The sequence below is a fragment of the Ursus arctos genome, unplaced genomic scaffold (genome assembly GCF_023065955.2).
Source record: "Ursus arctos isolate Adak ecotype North America unplaced genomic scaffold, UrsArc2.0 scaffold_13, whole genome shotgun sequence".
Lineage (NCBI taxonomy): Eukaryota > Metazoa > Chordata > Mammalia > Carnivora > Ursidae > Ursus > Ursus arctos.
Window position 1 is genome coordinate 43,181,440 of NW_026622797.1, and position 23,528 is coordinate 43,204,967.

Consider the following 23,528-nt stretch of genomic DNA (forward strand, 5'->3'; position numbering starts at 1 on the left):
CCCCCCGGGCAATGCAAGCTGCACGAAGGAGGAACTTGGTCTTTTCGCTGCTCGGTCCCACAGAGTTCCTGAATACACAATCGCAGCGCAATAAATATGTGTCACATGAATGAATGACTTGCAGATGTTTTAGCCAAGTGCCATACATCTCCAATTCTCTTCCCAGCAAAACATGAACTCAAACAAAGCTCCTGGGACACACACGAGGCTAAGGCTAAATCTCCTTAGATGTCTTTGTTGTAGCTTAGGAAGCAAGCGCGTCCATGTGAGCTGCCCTAGGAGTTTACAAAAAGCAAGCTTCTCTTCTAATCTTCCCAGGCTATAATACTCATCAACATACAACTTGCCCTCCCTCCCAAGCTTCAAATTATTTTATGCTCACAGAAACCTAGACCTCTTTTCTTACCATACTGATCGGAACTGCTGGTGAAGAGAAGGTAGTCAGAAGCACAGGTCTGGGATTCAATATCCAAATCTCCTAACCTCAGAATCAGTTTCTTCCCTTTTGGTACTTTGATAGTCTTTTCACAAACCGTGTGATTGGGGTAAGTCCCTGGATAATTCTTAGACGTCATTGTGCCACTGTCCTGATAGGTCACTATGTGCCCACAGCCATCACCTGGTAAAGAAAAAGAGAATGAAAGAAGTAATATTAATTCTTACTGAGGATTGACAGAGTCTGTATAATCTCCAGGTCATGTATGTTATTCCTTCTTTGTAGAGGGAAAAGCTAAAAAAAAAAAAAAAAAAAAAAAAAAAAAAAATAGAAAAAAAAAGAAGATTAAATTTTTTATTATTTCAGGTTATTTCATCTTGTTTCCCAGTTTAATCATCTGAATATTTCTGACCAAAGTGTTTCATATATTAGAATGGAAAGCCCTCAGCAAACGTATTATTTAATCATACCACTTTTTCTGATCATCTACTTCTCTACCCATGCAAACGTGCACAGTAGGTCCTCGGCATTCACAGATTTGCCATTTGTGGTTTATTCTAGTAGCAAGCCAATGCCGTGCAATAATTGGTGGTGGAAAAATAATGGCACTTACTTCCGAGGGTCACTGTATTGTTAAACAAGAGAACATTCGCCCTGTGCTGCTGGTTGAATCTGAGACACAGGCTGAGAGGAGAGTGAGAACCTGTCATATAACTAGGGGCTTCCAGCTGTTCGACATTCATGTCACAGTTAATGACAATCATAGACTGGAAGGTTCCTGACAGACCCAGGATGTCATTAGAGAATGTCCAGGGTCTAGTGCATTGAGCGCTTGGCACATACCAGACCTGGTACTGCTGGAGACAAAAAAGCAGCAATGGTGGCTTCACAGAACTCAGAGCAAAAGGGGAGATGGTCCCATGTTCAGCTAACTATGATACTGGGTGCTGCGTGCCATACCAGGAGCTTGAAGTGCCAAGGAAGGCAGGAAAGAACCTATTCCAGTGAATTATCACTACTTCACTAAGATAAGAAATTTTCTTAAGACTTTTCTGAATAGGGAAGTTCATCAATTGACCAACAAATTGCTCCAGCAGATTAAAGTGACTAAGTCACTCACTCAAATACCGAGTGGCCTGCACAACTGGGTGGGCTGCAAGGGAAATGAGCATACACACTGCTTTACAATCGCAAAATCCCTGTGGCTAGTACGGCTTCACATAAAGGCAAGAATTTCTGCCCTTAACTGGAGGGAGAGAAAGCAGAAATTGCTCAAAGAAGGAATTCTCTGAGTAACAAAACAAGGCCTCTGCATCCCAAAGTCTCCCACAGAGAAGCCCCAATTTGGGAGTAGTGGGAATCTAAAGCCCAAAGCAGCCTTCTTCCTCCTCCAGCCTCTTCCTGAGCTACAGGAGGACTGGCCTGGGGCTTTCCTTTATCTCACTCTTTTCTGACCCTGAGGCTTACAGCCCAAATGATAATGGAGGCTTAATTAAAAAAAAAAAAAATTGGCAGGGGGGCAGGGCATAGAACTCCAAAAAGCTACCCCATCTCAGCAGACAAGTCTTAGGATAGGAATCCACCCATATTCCAGAAACTGCCACAGATTCCCAGCAGCTCCCGCCAGACGGATAGATGGGGGATAAGAGTTAACTTTACCGAGAATACCAGCAGAAATGTAGATGGACACTAAGATAAAACTACTGGGACACCGGCACGTCTAAGGAGAAGCTGTGCAATTTATATGGAAGACTCTAGAGACCCAGAGATGTTTTTAAGAAGAGAAATAATGAAAGAAGTATTTTAAAAAGGATGATCAATCTGGATGGGCAATGCTACAGGACCTAGGATGTGGGGTGAATCCAGATCAGAAGAGGAGTACAAGGGCTAGGAATGAGGCAGCTAGAAAGGGAAGGGAAAGAAAAACAGGGAAATTCACAAGAAAGAAAAAAAAAAGCAATGGTTCAGGAAACAACAGGTGTTGGAGAAGATGCAGAAAAAGGGGAACTCTCTTCCACCGTAGGTGAGAATGCAAACTGGTGCGGCCACTCTGGAAACTGGTACAGAAGTTCCTCAAAAAGTTGAAAATAGACTACCCTGGGGCACCTGGGTGGCTCAGTCAGTTAAGAACCCGACTCTTCTTTTCAGCTCAGGTCATAATCTTGGGGTGCTGGGATTGAGCCCCAAGTCAGGCTCTACAGTGGGCCTGAAGCCTGCTTGGGATTCTCTCTCTCCCTCTGCCCATCCCCCAACTTGCACTTTCTCTCTCTCCTTCCCTCTCTCTCCAATAAATAAATAAATCTTAAACAAACAAACAAAAACAACCAGAATTACCCTACGACCCAGCAATTGCACTACTAAGTATTCATCCAAAAGATACAAACACAGTGATTTGAAGGGACACCTGCACCCCAATGTTTATAGCAGCAATGTCCACAATAACCAAAATATGGAAAGAGCCCAGGTGTCCATTGACTGATGAATGGATAAAGACGATGTATATACAATGGAATATTACTCAGTTATCAAAAAGAATGAAATCTTGCCATTTGCAACGACGTGGATGGAACTAGAGGGTATTATGCTGAACAAAGTAAGTCAGAGAAAGACAAATATCATATGATTTCACTCATCTGTGGAATTTAAGAAAAAAACAGATGAACATAGGGGAAGGGAAGGAAAAATAAACTAAGATAAAACAGAGAGGTGGGCAAACCATAATGGACTCTTAACTCCAGGAAACAAACTGAGGTTTGCTGGAGGGGAGGTGAGTGGGAGGATGGAGTAACTGGGTGACAGGCATTAAGGAGGGCACTTGATATAATGAGTGCTGGGTGTTGTATGCAACTGATGAATCACTAAATTCTATCCCCTGAAACTAATACTGCACTGTATGTTAACTAACTTGAATTTAAATAAAATCTAAAAAAAAAAAAAAATCGACAGACTTGGGTTTTGGTTTAGTGGGGAAGACAAGAAAAGAAAAAAAAAAAACCCACTGAGATTCCAAGTCCAGAAATGACTGGAACACTAAGGCTAATAGATATCGAATGAGAAGCCCAGAGAGAGAGCAGGTTTGGGGGCAAAGGCTGTAAGTTTGGTTAAGGCTGAGGTGACAGCTATACTTCATGACGTCTCTGGCAGTAAGTACAAAACTGTTGAAATTTCAGTGAAAATTATACTAGAGCGAAGCATATGGTGCAGAAGCACACAGTGCTCAGGGCTTTGATTTAAAATGTGAATTATTTGCCTGCTCGTAAAGGCTTTCATTAAAAAATCCAATTTACAGTTTCTCTTGAAGACTGGAAGACATGGCAACGACTCCAACAGGCATTCTCATCGGGCTAGTGATACAGTGGCTGCCCCTTTAAAGGAGAAAAATGCCCTAGCTCCCGGCCGCATCCTGGCCGCTCGTTTCTGTGACACGCCCCACCTTGGAAGGCAGTGATCTGGGGCACGCCGACAGGGCAACGCCAGGGTAACTAGTGTACAGTCACGCACACACATTGCACACGACCCTCTCTCAGCCACCAAGATACCCCCTGGTCAAACATTTAAATGCCTCTTTTCTTATTACTGTGAAATTCTCTGCTTTAATAAGAGAAGAAAAAGTGAACTCTTTCTCGAAAGCACAGCTAAATATAAAACGAGGCGTAATTATATGTGAATCAACTTTCATTGGATCATTGCAGTCTCGATTTTATTTAAGTGACATGTCATGACAAAAGAAAATCCCAGGGTATCACATTTATTCAACCCTGTAATTATGCTTCTTTCCAATCACTTTTACTCTAAAGCCCAAGAGGAAACTAATTTCACCCGACGATACCAGCAGAAGGTGAGCGCGTCTGTCTTCAACACTCCCATCATTACTTTGCCTGGGGGATCTGTGCCTCCTTGGAAAAATTTCTCTGTTCCATTAACTATCAGAATGATACTCTAGGAGTCTTTGTTCTGCCGAAAAACCTGAAAGGAACTGCTGAATCCTAATTTATTAAAAAGCAAGCTGTCATCGGAAGTTTGTAATTTCACCCCTGCCTATGGAAGGAGACTATTTATGGGGTTTTCTGTGGCAAGCACTAATATAATACATTTATTCCATGGTATTAACTACATCAGGAATTTTCACCTTATTGTCCTTCCACAGTTTTGATGAATTCAAAAAAACTAGATATAATAATAGTAATACTGGAAGGTTGCTAAGAGAGTAGATCTTAAATGTTGTCACCATAAAAAAGAAATGGTGATTACGTGAGGTGATGGAGAGGTTAGCTAATGTTACAGTGGTAATAATTTTGCAATAGGTAAGCGTATCAGATTAACACATTGTAGACTTAAACTAATGCAACATCATATGTCAATTATATCTTAATAAAGCTGGAGGAAAAAAAGGACTAGAAATATGCCAAAGGGGAGAATGGAGAACTGGGTGGGAGAGAAAATGCCCACTGTACCACGGACTGTATAAACCAGATGCACGCAAATGATTGACAGTAGGGAAGCAATATTCCCATGACCTCATCCTAACGCTCAGGTAGCGGACTCTCATCACCCAACTCTAGTGAAGAATCACCAACAAGAAAGATGCCAAAAATTCTTTAAAAATCTATCAGTTCCTGTTCCATTTCTTGCATATCAATGTCAATTTCCTGGTTGTGATTGGCAAGATGTTATCATGGAGGATAACCAGGTAAAGGGTACACAACATTTCTATTATTTCTTGCAACTGTATATAATTGACAGTTATCTCAGAAAAAGTTTAATTTAAAAAAATGTGTTAGTCTGGTTAAGTTTGGCTGACGGGGGATGAAAACTAGGATGCTTTCATTTTCTATTTTATACTTCTCTATACCATTTGGATTTTGTTATTCTGTATCAACTAAACTATGCTTAAATAAAATATTATCCACATTTGCATTGAAAAGGTATATATGGAATGACAAACAATAAAGAAGGCCACTTTTATTCTAAAAATCTCTCTGTACCAAATTCATTGCCCACATTTCCTATATTTGTCTGAGGAGCATGGGGTAATATGTCTGAGGGGGGCTCCTTTACATACTCTAGCTTACAGATGAGAAAATACAATGTATATCGGCTTTCCTTAAGGCTACTTTACTGATGGTGGGGATTTAGCAATGGTTCTAGGATTTTAAAAACATTTTTATTTCTCTTCTTTATTTGATTTTGTAATAAATTTTTGTGTTTAATCTTAAAAAAAAACATCTGAGCGGCTTCCCTATCAGACCTCCCTTTGGATACTTCCATGACATTCTCCTATTAAAATGAACAGTTCCCTAACGAGAGGTAACTGACTCCTGCCATGGTCATAAACAGATGGAGAACCACTGGGTAGAAGGTTGAGGAAGAACTTTAAAATGCCAGTACCAGGTGTGTTACCAGCTAAACTCACTGATGGATCCCAGCATGATGACAAGTAAGGTCATCAGATACGATGTGTTTCCAAGCAGGATAAAATGTGCTCTATGCACCAACACCTATGAACACTCTTGCCAAAAAGCAAAACATGAATCAATAACTGACTCCAAATCTCATCAAGCCTTTAGGTCTAACTTCCAGGCTATAGGAAACCCACAAGTTTACTGACACCACAAGGAAGCCATTAGCCACATCCGGGCTGGGACAATCTAGGTGCAACTGACCGAGTTTCTTCCACGAGGAATTGTATAAAAGAAAGTATTTATTTCAGATTAAAAGAAAGTTAAATAAACAACAACCAAGTGAATTTTGTTTGGATCCTGATTTGAAACACCAACCTTACAAAACCACTTAAAGAAGGTAAGTAGGGGGATTGCTATCAGGGAAGAAGTATTCATTTTATTAGGTGTGATAATGGTATTGAGGTTATGTAACAAATGTCTTCTTTTAGGGAGGCCAAATGACATATTTGAGCTGAAAAGACATGATGACATGAAGTCTGGGATTTGCCTTAAGATCCGAGAGTAGAAAAAGGGAGGAAGCAGGATTTAAAAAAAAAAAAAGAGAAGACAGGGAGAGGTTGATGGTTGCTGTAACTACGATGATGAGGGTGTACAGGTTTTTAAATTTTTATTTATTTACTTATCTGACAAGAGAGGGAGAGAGAGAGCCTAAGTAGGGGGAGCAGTAGCAGGAGGGGGAGAAGCAGACTCCTCGCTGAGCAGGGAGCCCGATGTGGGGCTCGATCCCAGGACCCTGGGATCAAGACCAGAGCTGCAGGCAGCCGCTTAATCCACTGAGCCACCCAGGTGCCCTGAGAGTGCACAGGTTTTTTGTTTTGTTTTAAACTAAAATGGAAAGAAATGAAGGTCAGTCTTTAGGGCAAAAAATACAACCTTGGTGTGGAGGATTAAGCTTCACATGGTGTTGGGAGCCCTGATGGGCAGTGAGGGTAGCACAGGCGAGACTAGAGTCAACTGTCACCTACCAATGTCAAAGGAGAGGCCGTGGAAATAAGGGGGAAGGAGGACGCTTTGCCACAGGGAACTTGTCTACTCTTCAAAAGTGGCTACGGTGCAATGTTTATCTTTTTCTTCCTTTGAACTGTAATTTAATTGCCAAAGGGCCAAAGCACATGATGACTAAACTATGCGTCATTTCCTCTCTCCTTAGGCTGAAAGCTCCTGTCCTCTGCAGGGTATGTGACACGTGGTCACTCCATGATGCACCGAAATCCTAGGGTCTGCTTGGAGCCAGACCTGGTTCGTGAGACTGACCAAACCCCGTCTCAAAACAACTTGCAAAAACAAAACTGGATGCAGTTTAGATTTTGAAAAAAGCTCTAAGTCCTCAGTATTTTATAGCTCCCCCAGTGATCGCTACCCACAATTTAACTATTTTAACTCTGAACATTTGACAACAATCTAAATTAGAAAAGGCTGGTCAAACTATGATATCTCCAAGCAATGTGATATTAAGGAAAAGTTAAAGTCATGTTTTAGAATTCTATTTAATTAAAAAACAGAATATCGTGTACACATATAGATATAAAGGGAAAATGTTTGAAGTGTTATGATGTAGGATTACAAGTGATTTGCATTTTATTTATACATTTATTTTCTAAATTCTCTACAATATGAAAACATTACATATAAATCAGAAAAATGATACAATTAAAAATACCAAATTTACCTAATATTTTCTGTTAACATAGGCTACTTTCAGCGTTAGCCTTAAAGTATAGACTAGAAGAAGTCCCTTTAAACCAAATCGCAGAAACTGTCATTAAAAACTCACTCAACAGGGGTGCCTGGGTGGCTCAGTTAATTAAGCGTCAGACTTCGGCTCTGGTTGTGATCTCGGAGTCCTGAGATCAAGCCCCATGCTGGGCTCCCTGCTCAGTGAGGAGTCTGTTTCTCCCATTCCCTTTGCCCCTCCCCCTGCTTGTGCTCTCTTTCTCTCTCAAATAAATAAGTAAAAATCTTTAAAAAACAAAAAACAAAAACTCACTAAACAAACAGCTGGGAACTTAGTATAATGTAGTTCCCACTCAAAAGAAGCTCACAGGCAAGAGGAGAGGGTTATGTTAACAAGGAATTCCTGAGAGTAAAGTGACAGGTCCGACACAGAGTATGGGCTCAATATCAGTTCTCCAAATGCCTGAAAGCATATGTCTCTATGCTTTTAATGTCAGCTGTTCCAGAAGTATGGATATACAAGGTATTGTCTAAATAAGCTTAAAACAAACCCTAGACGCTTGTCTCCACACATCAACTGTTTATTTAGTCTACTCTAATTCCACCCACTACGAAAGGAAAACAATAACTTCCTTAAAAGACTATTTCCCTTTTGATAAGAAATCATGTTCCACTAGCAGAGAAGTGAAATTAAGATACACCTGGTAGGAACTAAGTTCTGTAATACTACAAAGCATGATTTAGGCTTCAAAAGAACACTTTCAACTGAATTGCACTTGTGGAAAATTGTTTGGATGATATGAAATAAACAGGACAAAAATTCCTATAGTTATTAACTGATCCATACAATAAAACAACAGACTTCAAAGTTTTTAAAAAATTATGACCCATAGTTAGAACGTAGGTTTTTCATTACAGTCTAAGTAAGCACACAAGCATATGCATGAAGAAACAGGAAAAAAAGTCTAATGTTATAATTCTTTCTATCGTATGTAACGCACTGCAATATGTCTTATTCCATTTCATTTTTTAAATCGAAAGCATGCTGGTTGTGTCAACTGAATTGATTTTACTGCCTATTGATGGGTCACAACCTGCAATTTGAGAAATAGTGCTCTGACATATCACAAGAGTGAAAGCATTTCTAGAAACATGATTTCATTACAGTTGGATCCTTGCTCTTCTAATATTCAAGTTATGACAGGTCTCAACGCATATACAATCATCCACGTGTGGGTGTGAGAACATTTCTTCCCATGTCTAAGATCAAGTGAGTGCTTGATGACTACAATCTTTTCAACCACAAAGAGGAGCCTGCAATTATTACAGAGTTCTTTGTCTGATGGCAACGTGAACCGATTTCCCAAGGTATTACTAATTTCACTGTCAGTCATACTCTCTCATACACTTTGCTTTTCTCCCACTATGCTTAACTTTTTTATGCTATGTGTTGCCTGAAAAGGAAAGGAAGAACCAGGACGGCAGGGTCTATGTGGTTATGTGAGAATAAAACCAGTAAGACAGACGTCATGATGATGAAACTTCAATTATTCAAAAACGTTAGTGTTCTCAAAAGGAAAACGGACAGTATCATGCTGATAGAAATTACGACAGACGCGAAGCACAAGACCGAGTTCTGTACGACTGTTGTAGAATCTCTTTAAACCTATTGTCACCACGTATGAAGCAGATGCTAATGATGAGACTAACGATCTAATGAAGATGATACTTTTGCCTCAGCAGATGAAAGATATTTGGCAGTAAAGTAAAAGGAAACACAAGGGACTTCTTGTCAAAAGTCTCTCCATGTATACTCTCAACACAGTGTTCCCTATCAGCTAAAAGTCACTTCAAATAGATACATCTGAATGCATGACAATGAAACAAGTCATTTCGAGAGGTCTTATCCAAGACTCCTTACATATTGTGAGACTCTTTCCATCAGAGTGCAGAGACGTCAAAAACTGGGCACCTGGGTTCCTCAGTAGGTTAGGCATCTGTCTTCAGCTCAGGTCATGATTCCAAGGTCCTGGAACCGAATCCCATGTCGGGCTCTCTGCTCAGTGGAGAGTCTGCTTCTCCCTCTCTCTCTGTCCCTCCTCCCCACTTCTGCTCTCTCTTTCTCTCTCTCTCAAATAAATAAATAAAAATCTTAAAAAAAAAAAAGACATCAAACATTATAATGTTCACATAAGAAGCATCATTTACACCTAACGGGAAAAAAAAATCTTGAAGCCTAATGTAATGCTACCCTTGAACGTGCTGTAAGTAAAAACCAACTGGCTCTTGGTTCTTGGTCACTCTCTAGTCCTGTGATTCCTAAGGAAAAGTTAAAGATCACTGACAGGGTCATGGGGGTGGGGGAAGAGGGTTTGCACACCTATCGCTTTTCTAATTTCATAAGTTATTTCCATATACTTGGGAGGTGACTGAACACAATGGTTATGACACTGGGTTCCTGCCCAGTACTGACTGTGTGGCCTTAGGTGAGTCCCTTTACCCCTCCAAGCTACAGTTCATTATCCGTGATAGAGAGACAAGGGTAGTGCCCCACTCACAGGCTTATCATGAGCATTAACTGAGACAATCCTAGTAAAGTGCTGAGCATAGAGACTAGCATCTAGCAAGAATTCAAAATATTTTAACTGCCATATTTTAACTTAAAACTACTATACATAATAAAGTATCAAAATATTGCTTTAGATTTGCTGACTTTGTCCAAATTCCCTCACTCGTTGGCTCTACGATCATAAGAAATTACCCATTTTGTGCATATCAGTTTTCCTCATCTTTAAAAAGCCCAACAGCAACTGGGCATGGTAGAGACGAATGAGGCTGTGTTAAGTGCTGGAAAGTCTAAGTTGTCAGAAACTCTCATTAGAATGTCCCCAGCCCCCAGTATGTATCTAGGGCCCACTCACTGCTAGGTCAGTGTCTCCCACAGTGGGCACTGTGCGCTTCTGAGTGCTAGGGAGACTTCGAAGGAAGTCAAGCCCTCATCTCCAAAAAAGATTTGCAGATAAATAAGCTTGCAGAATCTCACCTTTTTCTTCACCAGAGGACATCTCGAAGCCCTTGCAAGTGTACAGTAAAGCTCTCACAGGAGACCCAGGTGGTCATATTCCCAGGGAACCCCTCCTCAGTGGGCATCTCCTGGGTAGAGCCGTTCTGTAGGGCCCACGGGTAGGCCAACTCCTGGGCTAGGCTCTCAAAAGTGGGACACACACAGAGAGCCCATGATGGGGCTTCCGGGATTACAGCTCAGATGCAAAGAAGTGGATGTTGGCCTTGAGAGTTCTAAGAACAGTACTGAAATTATACTGTGTGAATCTGATATTCAAAAGGAAGACTCTCCCCACTTTTGTTAAGTTACAAGTGCTTTGGGAAAATTGGTAACAAATCGGATGCCTTGTTTCAGAGAAGTTTCTTAATTTCACAGATAAAAAGGGGAAAAAAACTTGTTTGCGCAGCACAACGCGTTTAAGACAACTATTTTATCTCTGTCGAAGAGATGCTCAGGATAAGGGAGTCAGAGAAAAGCAGCCACTGACCTTTACCAGTCACGTCAGGACGCTGATGGAATGTCCAAGCTGCAATTGCTGGAGGTGAAGATAAACGCGAGAAACCTTTCCTGTCTCTACAACGTGGTATACTTTCTAACCTTGGCTCCATGTTAAATACACATAGCGCCAGGGTTCAGATAAAGTGTAACCGGACGTTGGCTTTTCCCTCTGGAGTGAAAAAAAATCCAATATTACCAAGTATAGATAAAGTTAACCTGAGTTTTAGAAATTAAAACTATAAACATTTCTCTCTGTCTCGCCCTCTCTCTCCCTCTCTCTCTCTCTCTCTCTCTCTCTCTCACACACACACACACACCTTTTCACTTTCCCAGATGTATTTTTCAAAACCTCAGTAAGAACCAAAATGTTACTGGGCTAGGAAAAAAGAACTCATAAAATTGTGAAAATGCTAACACTTAGCATTTACTAAGCTTTATTGTAAAGGGTGTATTCGAAGGGACTTTATGTTATCTTCTTCTGACGATCATATTTGACAGATAATATTAGTTTCCTTTTTAGAATTCTGAAGCATTTCATTTATACACATACATCCAGACTGACAGACAGAGAGGAGTATCTCGAACATCCAAGAATACACCCCAGAGCTCACAAGGTAGGCCACTGCCGGTACAGCACGGGTGGAGCCCGCGCTCCCTCTTCACCCCACGCCCTCCTGTTGTTACCCCCGTTCTGTGCGTGAAGACATGAGGCTCTGAGAAGCCCAGTAACTCAGCCCCAGTGGCTGAGCTGCCATCTGAACCGCGCCTGAACTCCTGAGACCTCAGACATCAAACACCACGCTTAAACGCTGCAGCTGCTAAAGTCACCCAATGAGGAAGCGAGTAAACTGAGGCAGACGGCCCTACGACTTGCCCAAGCTCCCGCTACTGCTGAGCAGCATGACTAGTATCATAACCCACATTATATTTATTTTTTTATAGTCCTACTTTTTTTTTTGTCTCAAAATTAACATGAGGAAAATAGCCACGTTTCATTCAGGGAGTCTTGTAAAACTTCTGGGAAATTCCATCACCCTCTCTTTTTAATTATTTAAGCAAGCACTTTTTTACCACGCTACGAAGGGGCAGTCTAACGCGAGGTGACTGTGCCGCCTCCGACAAAGCCGGTCCGCTGTGCTCAGCACCGAGGCGGCTCCGAAGTGTGCTCTGTAAACGGAGGTTTCAGCAGATCAGAACGCTGTTTCTCAACCTTCTGCGGGCAACATGCAGGGCCTGGAACTTCCACATGTCCAAAAAGTTCTTGGTCATTACTATTCTGCTCATCCCTGTAAGATACACTCTGAGTAGCAAGAGACTTAGACAGCCCTTATTAATGAATCCCTGGTAATAGGGATCTTGCAGTGAACCTTTTTAAAAATGAAAAATCCTTGGCAAGAGAAACAAAAGCAAAAACGAACTATTGGGACTTCATCCAGATAAAAAGCTTTGCACAGCAAAGGAAACAATCAACAAAACTAAAAGACAACCTACAGAATGGGAGAAGATATTTGCAAATGTTTTATCAGATAGAGGACTAGTATCCAACATCTATAAAGAACTTATCAAACTCAACACCCAAAGAACAAATAAACCAGTCAAGAAATGGGCAGAAGACATGAACAGACATTTCTGCAAAGAAGACATCCAAATGGCCAACAGACACATGAAAAAGTGCTCAACATCACTTGGCATCAGGGAAATACAAACCAAAACCACAATGACATACCACCACACCAGTCAGAATGGCTAAAATTAACAAGTCAGGAAATGATAGATGTTGGCAAGGATGCGGAGAAAGGGGAACCCTCCTACACTGTTGGTGGGAATGCAAACTGGTTCAGCCACTCTGGAAAATAGTATGGAGGTTCCTCAAAAAGTTAAAAATAGAGCTATTCTATGACCCAACAATTACACTCTAGGTATTTATCCAAAGGATAAAAACATAGTGATTCAAAGGGGCACATGCACCCCAATGTTTATAGCAGCCATGTCCACAATAGCTAAAACATTTGAAAGAGCCCAGATGTCCATCAACAGATGAATAGATAAAGAAGATGTGGTACACACACACACACACACACACACACACACACACACTGGAATATTACTCAGCCATCAAAAAGAATGAAATCTTATCATTTGCAATGATGTGGATGGAACTAGAGGTATTATGCTGAACAAAATAAGGCAGTCAGAGAAATATAAATACCATATGATTTCACTCATATGTGGAATTTAAGAAACAGATGAACAGAGGGGAAGGGAAGGAAAAGTAAAAATAAAAAAAATAAAATAAGATGAAAATTGAGAGGGAGGCAAACCATGAGACGTTGAACTCTAGGCAGCAAACTGAGGGTTGCTGGAGGGGAGGTGGGAGGGGGGCTGAGCTAAGTGGGTGATGGGCATTAAGGAGGGCACTTGATGTAATGGGCACTGGGTGTTAGATGCAACTGATGAATCCTAAATTCTACCCTGGTAACTAACGATATACCACATGTTAACTAAATTGAACTTAAATAAAGGATTTTTAAAAATTTTTAAAAAAAGAAAAATCCTGGAGATATTGGTTTTATATGGTTTTATTTTAATATCTATTCCTAAAACTAGAACAAGTCTATATTCCCAATTCTTTGACACTGATTTTCACTCTAAATTTCATTTATAAGTCTAGGACAGCCATTAATAAATTTTAGGACCTACATTTAAGCCAGGGTATCATTTCTGACATTTGGAAAAAAGTGTCAATTTAGGAATTATTTGAGCATATGGTGGAAAATATACAAAGAAATAGGATGAGAAGGTTTCTGGGAACATACATGTATGTACCATATACAAGGAAAAAGCAGTCAATGTTTACTGATCAGAAAACAGCAACTCTCAGGAAAGATATGGCATCTTATCATGCAACTACGAAAGGATGAAACAGAAGAGCTGACGGAGGAGAAAATAAACCTTACAAAACGCCTATCACATTGCACAGTCCCCCAAATCACGCTGCCTTTGCACATGGCACATCCTGCCTCACTGAATGTATCACAATGCGATAAAATCATATGGTTGCCTACTAACTGGGATTTGCAAAGTCTTAATATTTCTGTGGCAAATGTGATCACCTCTAGGAAAAACCAAAGACTATCAATTTAAAGATGTGTGGCATAAACAACCTCCTGAAATTGTGTTCCTCCAAGGCTTCTTTTCTTTACCTTGCTCTCCCCTGGACACAAGCATCCCTCTAAGATGAAGGGCAGGAGACTATCGTAAGGCATCTAGGATGCTAAGGCGCATGCACCTGGTGTCCCACTCGAGACACTCAAAGTGTGTGTGCCCCGGGGAAATGATTCCATCTTTCTGAATCTCAGTTCTCCTCAGAGCGCTCCGAACTGTTGGGATTAAATTAGATGCGAAAACCACTTGATAAATCAAAATCCATACGAAGGTGGGGTTTTCCCTTTTTATTTACATAAAAAACCATGAGCGGACAAGCAACAGTCAATGGATGCTTAAACCACTGAATGAAATGTTGATGAGGAAGAGCAGTTTTACTGAGTAAGAGACTACTGTTCCATAGGTCATTTTCAGGTCATAAGGGGAAAAGGCAACTTCCAAATGGAGGGATACAGTTGTCACTTCTTGAAGTCACTGAGCATTATTAGCGTGGTGAAAGTGGGCCAATAATAACAATAATATATGCATCTTGAGATACAATTAGCAGCACAAGACGCCTTTGTGGTACTTTTACAAAAAAACATTTAGCCTGAATCCAATTAAGTCTTAAGGTCTAAGTTCACGTTTATGGAGAAATACAGTGGATAGGGCACCAAGGAGAAGATACGGAACGGAGAAGCCAGTTGGTTGAATTTAAGAGTGAGCTGTGTCACACGGTAGCTGATTTCCTGCCAGGAAAATAAAACCCATGTGGGCAGGGCTTAGTGGTTCATGACAGGTGACTGAAGAGACAGAACAGCAAACTGTAACATGTGGACGTTGTTTGGATCTTTCTTTGTACAAAGCAGCAGTAAAAAGACACGTTTAGGTCAACTGGGGCAATTTGAATATGACTTGAGTATTAGATGATATTAAGACGGCACTAGTAATACTTTTAGGTGTGCTCATGGCATGGTAGTAATGTAAGAGAATACTCAGAGACACAAATGAAATATTTGGGGGGAGAAATGCCATTAAGTCTTTAATAGATTTTAAGTACCTCAGAGGGAAAACATTGTTTCTCTTAAGATCTTGGCCATATAGCACAGCAACTGTAGCAAAAAGGATGAAAAAGGGAAAAGAAAGAAGATGAAAAACAGAAAGAAGAAAGAATCTTCTACCCGCAAGGCAAGAGGGTCTCAAAGATCTTTAGATCCTTTGGAGCGAGTACCAACAGTCTGTACAGGGCCAAGTCTCGATCTGTAGACTATCGTCAATTTTAGTCTGTTGGCAAAGCAGGGGCTTTTTGAGGGGGGAAAAAAGGCAAATCATGGTCCATGTAATTCTCAAAAGAAGGAGCTTCTGTTCTAACCTCCTCAGAATGGAAGCAGTCCAATAAACAGATTTCATGTCTCAGTGGTCCTATGGACTAGCAAGTCTCAAAAGTTTCCTCCTTCAGACTTTAATCAACTACATTTCAATATGAGGTAAACTTGCTTTTGTGAAAAGCCATAAAAAGGCTGAATTAAATCCACTTAGCCATTTAAAAAATTAAGTGAGACCCCCCAGAGATGTTTATCTATATTTCCTGTAGGAAGTTTTATGCACTGGTAATTCAAATTTACTGGACTTCTTAACTTTTGACATCTTGTTCTTTGTCAGAAATAATAGTGAGGGGCGCCTGGGTGGCACAGCGGTTAAGCATCTGCCTTCGGCTCAGGGCGTGATCCTGGCGTTATGGGATCAAGCCCCACATCGGGCTCCTCCGCTATGAGCCTGCTTCTTCCTCTCCCGCTCCCCCTGCTTGTGTTCCCTCTCTCGCTGGCTGTCTCTGTCTCTGTCGAATAAATAAATCAAATCTTGAAAAAAAAAAAAAAAGAAATAATAGTGAAATAAAGTTTTAGGTTTTTTCCCTTTTTTCAAGGATAGAGTGCTCTATAAACAATCATTTAGGGGCACTTGGGTGGCTCAGTTGGTTGACTGTCCAATGCCTGATTTCAGCTCAGGTCATGATGTCAGGGTTGGGAGACTGAGTCCCGAGTCAGACTCCATGCTGGCGGGGAGCCTGCTTGAGATTCCCTCTCCCTCTGCCCCTCCCCTTCTCCCTCCCTCTCAAAAAAGAAAGAAAGAAAGAAAGAAAGATCACTTATATACAACTTTTAGGCACATCCACTAAACACATTTAATCATGAAATGGAGCCAGATTAGTTCTAATTTCCAAAGATTTTAATTTTGTGATGAAAGAGAGACTGTTCTTCTCCCTTCCAGTAAAATGTAAACATGCTGGACTTTGAATTAAAAGGCTACGATAGTGGTTGTGATTTGAGCTAGAAAATGATGACTATAAAACCATATAAAACAAATATGGTTATCAATAAACATAAACTCCAAGTAGTCTAATCATTGACAAGACTGACCCCTGTAAGTATAAATTAAGAATCTCATCCAAGAAGGACCAAAAACACATTTTACCTTTCTGACAGTACATTTAACGTAATAGTTTTTTCAAACATGGTATGGACAAGCAACGTCCTTCTGACTCCAAAAGCAAGCAAGGGTTATTTGAAACACACAAAAGACAAAAATCTTGACAACACCCATAGCTGGTTGGCCAAGACAAAAATTCCATTCTCCCATTAGATAATTCTCAGTAGCAATAAATGACTTGAAAATGAGTTTTCAGTTTAAAACCCAAGGCTAATCCTAAAAATAAATATAAATGTAGAATTTTTTCCCAATTAGTATGGTGAAAGCTTTTAATAAAATGTTAAGTTGAAAAAAAGCAGAATATAAAAGCATGTAGAGACTAGGTTGTAGAGCGCGTGTCCAGGTATTGTTTTATTGCTGTTCTTTACACCTTGCGCATATTTTATATATGTAATTTTGTCTACTTAATTTTTACTAGAAGAGAATAGTAGACAGTATGTAAGAGTGTGTGTGTGTGTGTATGTACATTAGTTGTGGGGATATATGTTGTATTTGTGTATGTGTATGTGTGCCAAAAGCTTGTCCTAAGTGGTTCTCTGTGCAACATCTTCCTTGCAGGATTATGATAGGTCAGTACAACATTATTTATCAATATCCTGCTTTGTTCCACAGCTGTTCTGCTTGTAAGCATTAGGAAACATGTCTGTGAAAGCAGTCAGAAAAGAAAGCCCTATCCTACGAGAAATAAAGCTAAAAAAAAAAAAGCTCCCGTGTAGCTTTATAAAAATTAGGGAGAAATTGGTAAAACAAAATCACTTCGCTACTACCTTGTTCCAATGTTATTCCTTGCAGCTTGTCCTACCAAAAAAAAAAAAAATCCACCTAAGCTAAAATTACCACATAGAAGACACAAGACATTTCTGTAAGTATTGGGTATAATTTCATACAGCATAAAAGCTCCCAGAAAGATAGTTCATAAAAGTTAGATTAATAGATCAAATTGAAATGGCAATAACAGTCAAGGCATAGATGACAATATGGCTTAATACGTTAATGTCACAAATGTCTAAACACTGTCCCCAATGGTTTTCGGGGTAAAACAGGCCCTGGATGCCCTCAATGTATAAGCAGCTGGAGATCTGGGGGGACCACTGACTCACCCGGTCCAAATCAGTATACCACCTGCTCCAATATTCTCCAGACTACCAGCACCTAATTCATGGCAGCTTTCCTGGTGTTGTCTGCAAAGGAGTCTCAGAGATTCCCCAACTTTTCAGAGTTGAATTTAGCTATTTTCCTAAATACATAGAAAATGTTTCCTAGGTCATCATGATAGTCATGTATGCAGTTCTGTTTAAAACACCTTAGTGAATATTACCCTTCACCTCATTCTCTCAAACCTCAGCCACACCATGTATGCGTGGAAACAGGAAATACTTACCTGGAGCCCTTTCTCTACCAGGCACTGTACCAGGTGCTGGTGGAGACTATAAAAGGCTTCATTTCATCTCTACTCTCCCCCATTTTCCTCCCTCTCCCCCATAAAAAACAAAAACAAGAATAAAAACACAACAAACAAAACAAAAACCTCTCTTCTTCACTGCCACTGAAAGGCAAGTTCGACAGTTGGAGTGCATTCAGCATACTAGGGCTCACAGGAGAACTTATTTCTACATTGGGCTAGAAATCACCATGTGGGTTTTTTTCCCATCAATTAAGTCTCTCCCACTCCCCCACCCCCAAGGCAAACAACTATTTTTTTATATATACAAAATAGAGAACAAACATCTGGAAAATGACATCAACATGACTCTTTAGTTGCAAAAAGGCAAAATTACACCATAGTCTAATGAAAGATAAAATCTGAAAATCTGGCAATATTTTTGCGTTTATCCTCAAAACCAAACTTCAAATATACACGAATGAATCACTCTAGTTTAAATCCATATTTTCAGACTTTTTGTCCATAAATAACAGTTGGACTAGACATATTATTTTATTACTTTGTCTTGTCCTGGGTTTGATTCTCAGCTCGAGTCAGCTCTGAGTCTGTAACAACAGGGCAGGAACTGCGTCTCCAGTGCCTTCTCCCTCCCTCCCCCCCATCCTCTCTGAGCACACATCCCCTGCTGAGTACCCATCAAGTGCTGGCCACTGTTCAAAGCAAGCTCCTCATGGGCCTTACATTCTTGTAGGGGAAGACAGACAAATTAAATAAAAGTCTAAATGATATACTCTGGTGGAAGATGGTAGTGCTTCAGGGAAAACTGAAAGCAGGGAAGGGGGATATGGAGTCCCGGGGGATAGCAGGAGGGTTATAGGTGGTTAGGGCCGTTCTCCCTGAGAAGGTAACATCTGAACAAAGATTGCAGGGGGAGCGAGTCATGTAGATCATTGGAACAAGCATATTCCAGGCACAGGGAACAGCACATGCAAAGGCTCTAAGGTAGAAAAGAGTGTCTGATGTCTTTGAGAAAGAGTAAGAAAGCCAGTATGGCTGGGAGTATAGGGAAACATGATAGAAAATGAGTCCTAGAGGCAGTGAGGAAGGCAAAACAAAGGGCCCCCATACTTGTCAAATAAATAGTAATAAATAGTAATGAACAGGAAGATGGCTGGCATTTATTGAGCTTTTACTATGTGCTAAGTGCAATTCCAGATAGGTTATGTGTATTATCTCCTTAAAAAATGTAAAACAACTGGTTATTCTAATATGTATAGGGTTGACTTGATGCTTTAGGACACACATAGTAGTAAGTCCAAAACTCTACAGGAAATATTTCCTGAACAAGTTTTTTGGTTTTGTTTTATTTTTCTGTCTTAACACGACTAAAACCTTTGTCAAATGTTGCAATTAATTTCACCTCCCCTTGCAGCTTAAAAATAAAGCCATAATTCCTATGTCAGATATCTAACTTATTTCCAAGTTACGTTTTCTATGTGATTTTTCAAGTCTGTTTCAGAACCACAAGGTTAAAGAGTTCAACTTATAGTGTAAAAAGTTAATATATACAGTTCACGACACTATTCAGAGTTCAAATCCCAATGTATCCTTTGGTTTGTTTAATGAATTCTTTAACGTACCTTCTTTCTTTCCTGAACTCTATGGTGCAACTTAATGTTTCTGAGTGTTACAAACTACATCTACTAGAGCCAAAGGATATGGTACATTTTGGTCTGCTGGTACGTTCCCTTCTTTCTGCTGTTCTTTTATTTGAAATATAGATAGACATGTAGAAATAAGCAAGCTGAGAGAGCCAGGCTTGCTAAACACAATTAATTAATGGAAGCACCAAAGAACATTCATAATAAACTTCACTAGACTCTTTATTATTTAGTTTCTACTAATTAGGAAATAATTTGAAGATATCTCCTAAACATGAAAAGATTTTTCAGTTTAACCCAAGAAACATTCATTGAGCGCCTTTGTCGGGTACTAGGAAGATAAGGACAATCCCAGTCACTCCCTCAGGAACTTCCAGTTCAACAGGGAAGACAGTATCCCAGACTGCAGAGATGATGGAAAGGATGGGGCGAGTGCACACACTGATCCAGAAGGTACCAGAATAAACTTGTGCTTACTTTTTAAGAAGCCTCTCCAAAACATCAGACATCCACTGTCCCATGTCTAACCAAATATGCACGAGTGATGACTTAAGAACAGACCTTCTGATAGTAGCAAATTAGAGTGGGGAAGAATTTTTAAGGCAATTTTAAAGTATCCAATTCTATGCTTAGAAGTTTCCTTAGAGACTGAATGCTTATTTTTATTCTTCACTAATACTTAAATCACAAGGAGGCGATCTTTAATATACATATCTGAATATTTTGGTGAGTAGAGAATCAGGGATTTTTAGCACACATTCATCGCATGAATTAGGATATTTTGTTCTCAAAACTTTTAATCAAGGTAAGAAGACCTAAGTCCAAGCCTATGAATTTATACTAATTGAATTAATACTAAAGATAAATTTATATGTGATGTAATGTAAGATCAAAAACCATGTGAAACAATCTGTGTTAATCTCCAACTTTAGTTAAGTTGCTCCAGAGGAGCAAGGCATAAGAAGCAGCAGAAATCAGACCAAATTCTGCTCATCAAGTCATGGCGTCTGGGGCCTAGCAGGCTATAAACACTAGAAGTGGCCACGTTTTAAAAAATAAATTGAGCAAAAGCACCCTCGAGCAAACAGAACCCTACAAAGGAACCAGTATAGCTACTCCAGACTCTGACATAAAAAACTGGAATAATTTCATTGACTAAGCTTATAAATATTTAGATTAAATTATCACATTTGTTTCCTGAAACATAATCCAATGAATAAAAGTGTAATATTAAATTGTGACATAGATGGTAACACTTTATAATCCTAACATTATAAAATGTTTCCACCATCTCAAAGCAGATTAGAATCAGAATTACCTGGGGGAATTTTTTTTAAAGTGCTGATTCCCAGGCCCCACCCATTTGTAATTCTGATTCATAACATGGGGCTGGGGCTTTACAAAGCTTCCAGAGATAGTGGTGACGAGGCAAGTTCGGACCCAAGAAGCACTAGACTAAGCTGGCTCCAAGAATGATGAAGGTAAAAATGTAATCCATGAGGTCAACTTCTTACTGAAAACAGACTGTTATGGCTAGAGCTGCCCTCTTCTAAGCACCAAGACTGCTCATATCACTTATGACCACCATTTGACTATTGAGCCTATCTCAAGACCTAAAATGGGTGTGCCTGTTTAAATTTATGGAAACTTGCAAAATAAGTGACCAAGGGCTGATTGAGAAAACCACAGATGTGAAAAATATTCAAAAAAACCACCGACTATGGCTTCACTCGAGAAGTATCAGACCAGAGTTCCTGGAAGATTTTTTTTTTTCAGTAAAATGCCCCAAATCTAAGTTTTACTCTTTTGTGTGATTGAATACCTCTGCCTTCATTGGTTCTTTTAACATCCGAAACACATAAGATGCTTCATAGAAACTCAAATGACATCTTCCGCCAGTCAGCTGCTATCAAGTCTCAAATCTGAAGCTCAGTGAGAATCTAAGCAATCACACTTGTTCCCAGAGAACCACTGGACAAAGCACCCAGTCAACAGCCTAGATGACCGTCCAACATCTGAAACTTCCTTTGGAAAAATGGATGACAGTTGCGGCCCAGAGTAGGGCAGAGACACGTGGTCGGACCCATTCATAGATGTCCCATCTTCTAACAGTGACATGAGAAGCATGTTTTAAACGTTTAAAACGCCTATGATCAAAATCCTACATATTTAATAAAAGCACACATTATTTATTAAAATTTTACGATATGCGTAGCATTCTGTCAGTGCCAAGGCGTATTTTGCCTAAACTTCACCTTTAAAATGCAAGCAAGAAAGAAAGAAAAGAAACTGGTATGTAAGCAAACTTAGGAACCAGTACTAACATTTTGAGTATCCGTGTTTCAGACTGGGAATGGATACGTGGTTCAGTGAAGAAAATGCCAGCATTTGGTTTCACTGTGATTCCTGGGGTAGGGGAGGGGGAGCTGTCAAAATACTCTGGATAGTTAGTGCCATTAAATATCCTCGGTGGTATAGGGGCAAAAGTAGGGCAAGAAAAAAACAACTGAAAAAATCACAGAAAGCTGCCCTATCAGTAAAGAACTAATTTACAAGGATTTGTTGGGCTGGTAAAAACGGTTTATTACTTTAATCAGGTGGCTAGGCGGAGGTAAACTCGGTTGTGGACTCATCACGTCCAACCTGAAACCAAGGGCCACGTCCACAGAAACACCAGCCTGGTCCGGGAGTGGACTCGCTCAAACACCCAGGAAAGAGTCGAGCCATAAGACTCCAACTTGGGGCGCAAGCAGCACACAGGTGTGAAGCCGCAGAGCAGCCCTCCTCCCCAACCTCGAGGGAACCTCTCCCCCCATTCCTACAAGCTGCAAACGCACACGCTAGGGTCTCAGCCGCGCGGGGAGGACAGGGGACCCGGAGGGCCCAGCCGCCCAAGTGCCGAGCAGCCCTGTCAAAGGAGGCTTGAGAGCAGCGTCCCCGCACACACGACCCTCCAGGAAGGCGGCCGGGGTCGTCAGCGCGCGACCCCTGGGCCATGTCCCTTCTCACCGGGCCGGCGGAGTCAGGAAGTCTGGAAGCAGAGTGAGCCCGGCTGCGGGAAAAGCAGAGAGAGCGTGGGGAGGTGTCAAGTTGCTTCTGTGGAGCGGAGAAGGAAGGAGTCGGGTGGGGGAACGATCGGAATTCTGTAACTTATTCTATACTCGAGCCGCCGTCGGCCAGTAAGAGCAGGACTCCGCGGAGTGCAGGCGACGACCCCATTTCCTCCCGCGCCGGGTCCCTCCAGGCCCAGCCCGGCCCGCCCCGCCGGCCGCCCTCCACTCACCCAGCTCGCCCGCCTGCAGCCGGGGCGGGGCGGAGACCACAAGCAGGAGGGCCAGGAGGCCGCGGGCGCCGGCCACCATGGCCCCTCCGGCCGCCAGCTTGACACGCTCGGCCTCCCCTCGGCGAGCGCAGCGCCTCCGCTGCCCCGGCCGGGCCGCCTACTCCGCGGCCGAGCGCGCCGCCGGGACTGGGCGCAGCCGCGGCCCCGCACCGAATCCCATTGGGGCGGCCGGGAGCCCAGCCCGGCGGGGGCGTCGCCCGCCCCGCCCAGCCCCGCGCGCAGGCCCCCAAAGGAGGAAGTCGAGGTCCCCGGCGGCGGCTAGTCTCGAGGCCGGAGGCGTACCAGACGCCGCCCGCGGTCCCCTCTAGGTACCCAGGGCTCCCTGTTGCTTTTTTTCCGCCGCTCCTCCCCCAGTGCACGTGAACCTGGGAGCCA

The 23,528-nt window shown here is 41.4% G+C and overlaps 1 protein-coding gene across 3 annotated transcripts in view; it reads right to left on the minus strand.

Moving 5' to 3' along the window:
* Nucleotides 1–23,284, minus strand: part of DCBLD1 (discoidin, CUB and LCCL domain containing 1) — a 69,522-nt gene extending 46,238 nt beyond the window's left edge. For 2 of the 3 annotated variants that reach the window (XM_057311120.1, XM_057311121.1), the window contains exons 1-2: nucleotides 23,094–23,284; nucleotides 407–619 (exon numbers count right to left, since the gene is read on the minus strand). In XM_057311120.1, coding sequence (XP_057167103.1) covers nucleotides 407–619; nucleotides 23,094–23,172 — 292 coding nt within the window. In that variant the 5' untranslated portion in view covers nucleotides 23,173–23,284. The remainder of the gene's footprint in view (nucleotides 1–406; nucleotides 620–23,093) is intronic. The other variant, XM_026504689.4, reaches the window with a different exon arrangement.
* Between the last annotated feature and the right edge of the window lie 244 nt (nucleotides 23,285–23,528).